The 4,269-nt window shown below is 60.0% G+C and overlaps 1 protein-coding gene across 1 annotated transcript; it reads left to right on the top strand.

The window, feature by feature from the left end:
• The first annotated feature begins 431 nt into the window (after positions 1-431).
• Positions 432-3,848, top strand: LOC138823497 (forkhead box protein L1-like). Its single transcript, XM_070016857.1, has one exon. It carries the CDS (start codon positions 432-434, stop codon positions 1,377-1,379), a length of 948 nt encoding a protein of 315 aa, XP_069872958.1. The 3' UTR covers positions 1,380-3,848.
• The last annotated feature ends 421 nt before the right edge of the window (positions 3,849-4,269 follow it).

Genomic DNA, 4,269 nt, shown 5'->3' with positions numbered 1-4,269 from the left:
TATTTCAAACATCAGATCCGTGCGTTTATATATTGGGTGCCCGGAAATTTTTCCAAATAAACACAGCTTGATTCGACTTGGGTGGGCGGACTTATCAACAGACTAATGCTATAAACAAATGAGGGAATAGCCCCGAAACCGATTGGTGGGCATCGGCGAGCCACGTGGAGGGGAAGCGCGAGGAGTCCTCGGCGCGGGCCCGAGTGGCTGTGGGTGGGCCGCGAGCGGCGGCTGTTTATCGGAGACGGTTTACTTTCCGGCGCGAGGTCAACATATAACAGCAAACGCGCGGCCCTCCTTGCCCGGCTCCGGAGCCATGCGGCGCGCGGGCCGCGGCGCGCGGCGGCGGGCTCCCGGCGAGGGCGCGTGCGGCGCGGCCCGCAGCCCCTGAGCCCCGCGGCGGGCCGCGCGCGCGGGGCGCCCCGCTCGCCATGAGCCACCCGTTCGGGCCCCGGCCGGCCGCGCTGGCCGCCGCGCCCCTGCTCTACCTGTACGGCCCCGAGCGGGCCGCGCTGCCCCTGGCCTTCGCCCGCGCCGAGCCCCCGCAGAAGCCGCCCTACAGCTACATCGCGCTCATCGCCATGGCCATCCAGCACGCGCCCGGGCAGAGGGTCACGCTGAGCGGCATCTACCGCTTCATCATGGAGCGCTTCCCCTTCTACCGCGACAACCGGCAGGGCTGGCAGAACAGCATCCGCCACAACCTCTCGCTCAACGACTGCTTCGTCAAGGTGCCGCGCGAGAAGGGCCGGCCGGGCAAGGGCAGCTACTGGACGCTGGACCCGCGCTGCGCCGACATGTTCGAGAACGGCAACTACCGGCGCCGCAAGCGGAGGCCCAGGCCGGGCCGCGCCGAGCCGCAGCCGGAGCCGGGGAGCGCGCGGGGCGCTGGGGCACCGCCCGAGCCCGAGCCGGCCGCCGCCGCGCGGCTCCCCGGGCCCGCGCGCCCCCGGACCCGCCCGGAAGGCCCCCGGAGCCCGACGCCCCTCCTCGGGTCGGACCCGGAGCCCGGCGCGGGGGCTGCGGCTGGGGAGGTCCGCGCGCCGGCGCGTCCAGTGTCCCCTCTGCGCCCCGACGCCCGCAGCTCCCCCAAGAGCTGCGACAAGTCCACGAGCTTCAGCATCGACAGCATCCTGTCCGGGAGGCAGGGCCAGAAGCCGGCCGGCCGGGGTGAGGCCTTGGGGGACGCCAAGCCCGGGTCTGGAGCGCCCCCGGGGGTCACCTCACTTCTGGCTGCCGGCCACGGGCTCTGGCCACCGTTCAACGCCTCCCTGATGCTCGACCCGCACGTCCAGGGTGGCTTCTACCAGCTGGGGATCCCTTTCCTCTCCTACTTCCCGCTGCCAATCCCTGACGCCACCCTGCTGCCCTTCCAGTGAAGCCCCGGGGGCCACCGGGCTCCTTCCTGCCCAGGCCCCGGGGGCCACCGGCTGGACGCCAGCGAAGGACGCAGCCTTCCTCTCGTGGTCTCTGCTGGGCAGCTGTCAAGCTCAGGTGGGCTCCGGCCTCCTCCCCAAGCCCACCTCCAGGAAGCAGGGTCATGGCCACACACTCTCCGCAGGCCCCAGCAGGACCCCCGGACCTCAGGCCACGCCGAGGTGTGGCTGCCACCACCCACAACAGGTCACATCGGGACCCTGTGGACCGGATGTGGCCGCCATCGTTTCCACCTGGAGCTGCGGTCTGTGGACGCCCTGTGGGTCAGGCTTGACTTAGGGCCTGGACAGTAGGTGGACACCACAGGATCTGTCCCAGAAGTCTGGCCTTGGGGCCAGGGTGGGGGGTGGTACCCGGTGACCCCAGCATAGGTAGGGCCTGGTTAAGGTGGAAGCTTGGGAACCACCGAGAGTAGTAAGCTGTTGTTTAAAACGGGCAGAGATGCCCCTAGATTTCCGTGGAGACGTACAAGGCCCTTACGCTGTTCTTTGCCCTGACCCTGGCTCTCGGGCTGGCCGCTTAGCAGCTTCCAGTAAGGAGTATCTATATCGCACGGCATTTTGTCACATTATGGTAGCGCTTTAATCCCTGTACTCAAAGCATCTGTGACTCAGATGGAGTCCAGCCTTTTCTTCTGAAGGGGATCCCCAGATTTCAGAGGCAGAGGGAAGGGTGAGCAGGAGGAGGGGGTGCATCTCAGACAATGTCTGACCTTTGGAGGTCCAGGCTTGGTTTGTACTACATTCTCTCACATGGTGTGGTGAGGTTGGTGGAAACAAACTTGAAGCAGGTAGACATGGGGTAAAGCTAGGCAGAGCAAGCAAGCTCGATGGCGTTGGCAGTAGGTGCCTGTCACTGCTGGGTGGAGTTCTCGCAGACATCCCCGGATCAGACCTCCATCCGCAGTCTGTACCCACGCTTCGCCTTCCCAGCTCTGCCAGGCCGACATGAAATAACCCCTTAAGGAGGTGTCTGGAGCTTGGTGCTGTGACTCATGCCTGTAATCTACTCTGGAGGCTGAGATCTGAGGATCGTGGTTTGAAGCCAGCCTAGGAAGCCAAGTTTATGAGACTCATCTCCAATTAACCAGCAAAAAGCCAGAAATGGATCTGTGGCTCAAGTGGTAAAGTACTTGCTATGAGCAAGAAAAACTGCCCAGGGACAGCAGACATCTAGGCCTTGAGTTCAAAGCCGAGGACCAGCATGCACACACACAGTATCTGGAAGTCCAGTGTGTGGCAGCAAGCAAGAAGGATCAGGTTGGGGCTGGGAATGGGAAGGTAGCTCAGTGGTAGAGCGCTTGCCTTGCATGCATGAGGCCCGGGGTTCAATTCCTCAACACCACATAAGCAGAAAAAGCCAGAAGTGGTGCTGTGGCTCAAGTGGTAGAGCACTGGCCTTGAGCTGAAGAGCTCAGGGATAGCACCCAGGCCTAGAGTTCAAGCCCCATGACGGACCAAAAAAGAAGAAAGGAAAGAAAGAAAGAAAGAAAGAAAGAAAGGTCAGGCTAAGGAAACAGATTGTTACAGCTCGCCTGGCACCCAGCTTTGAGGCAAGCCCTCCCAGGCTGAATTTGGGAGCTCTAGTTCTGAATCTTGATTGTCTGAACCTTTGATTTGATCTGGTGTAGGAAAGGCACAAATTGTCATGACTTCTTGTGGATAGGCTGAGGAGGGGCTTCAAAATAATGTTAAAAAATGGTCCTCAGGACTTGCAGAGAATGGTTGTGAACTGGGGAGAGGGCCGGTGGGTGCTGGGCCCGCGTGCAAGGAGGGCCCCCAGCTGCAGGCCTGGTCACAACACCAGCATGCAGCACTGGCCTTCTGGAAATGCGCCCTTACCGCCACACTGAACTGTGTGCTCCTGGCGCGTTGTGGGTTCCGGGATGGGTTCTGTCCCGGCCGGGGAGAGGCCGGGAGAGCTGTAGAATGTCGGAGAAGCCCCCCCCACACACACACACAACATGGTGAGTCCTGGGCTCCTTGTGGCTAACTTAAAATGTAGCAGAAGGGCTGTCAAGGGATACTTTGTTATCCCAAACTCTCAGCCTCCTGCATATGAGTTGTTTTTTCATTAACCTCTCCATGACTGGTTCAGTGGATTACCAAGGGCATAAACAAACAGTGTCTCGGCAGAGGAGCTCTGCCTGGCCGGGGAGTCAGGGAATGTCAGAGAATGGGGCCTGCTTCAGGGGAGACCCTGGGGACACCTCTGGATTTGGGGAGACAGGACAAGAAATTCTGCCAGGTGGGATGTTTAACTTTTCCTTTGTTGTCTTTAATATGCTGCCCTATGTGCTTTTGTTAATTTGTGTCAACTGATTTTTTTTTTTGGAAGAATCAAAAAACGTAAAGCGAAAACCTGCTGTTTTGAGAAGATGGCATTGTACGGTAATAATAAATCTTTTAAAAGGTGTTGAGAAGCGCTTATGGGCACAGACAAGTTCGGGAGAGCCTGTCTCCAGGTTTAGAGATGTAGAGAGCAGTGGGTGGGGCGGGCTGTGATACCTTCCATCTCCCCACTGAACACGAAGACAGAATCTGGGTCCTAACCATCCAGCCTCCCTGATTATAACTGGCTCAAAATGACGCCTCAGCGGGACCCAGGCAGGGTTTCTACTCCATTAAACCAAGTCTGAATTTAGGGTGAGCCAGGAGCATACTTGGTCTGGGACGGCCGGCCGCGCCCCCAGCTTCCTCCGGACCCCGGGCTCAGTCCCCTCCCCCACCGGTCACGTGGGAACGACAGGAGCCAGACTCATGATGAGCATGTACACGCATCTGCATGCAGGTGTGTGCCGTTACCACATCTGTCTGCTCTGTAGACATACAT

The sequence above is a fragment of the Dipodomys merriami genome, unplaced genomic scaffold (assembly GCF_024711535.1).
Source record: "Dipodomys merriami isolate MVZ:Mamm:240054 unplaced genomic scaffold, mDipMer1.0.p SCAF_120, whole genome shotgun sequence".
In the NCBI taxonomy this organism is placed as follows: Eukaryota; Metazoa; Chordata; class Mammalia; order Rodentia; family Heteromyidae; genus Dipodomys; species Dipodomys merriami.
Note: the sequence above shows the minus strand (reverse complement) of the source record. Positions and strands in the feature narration are given on the sequence as shown.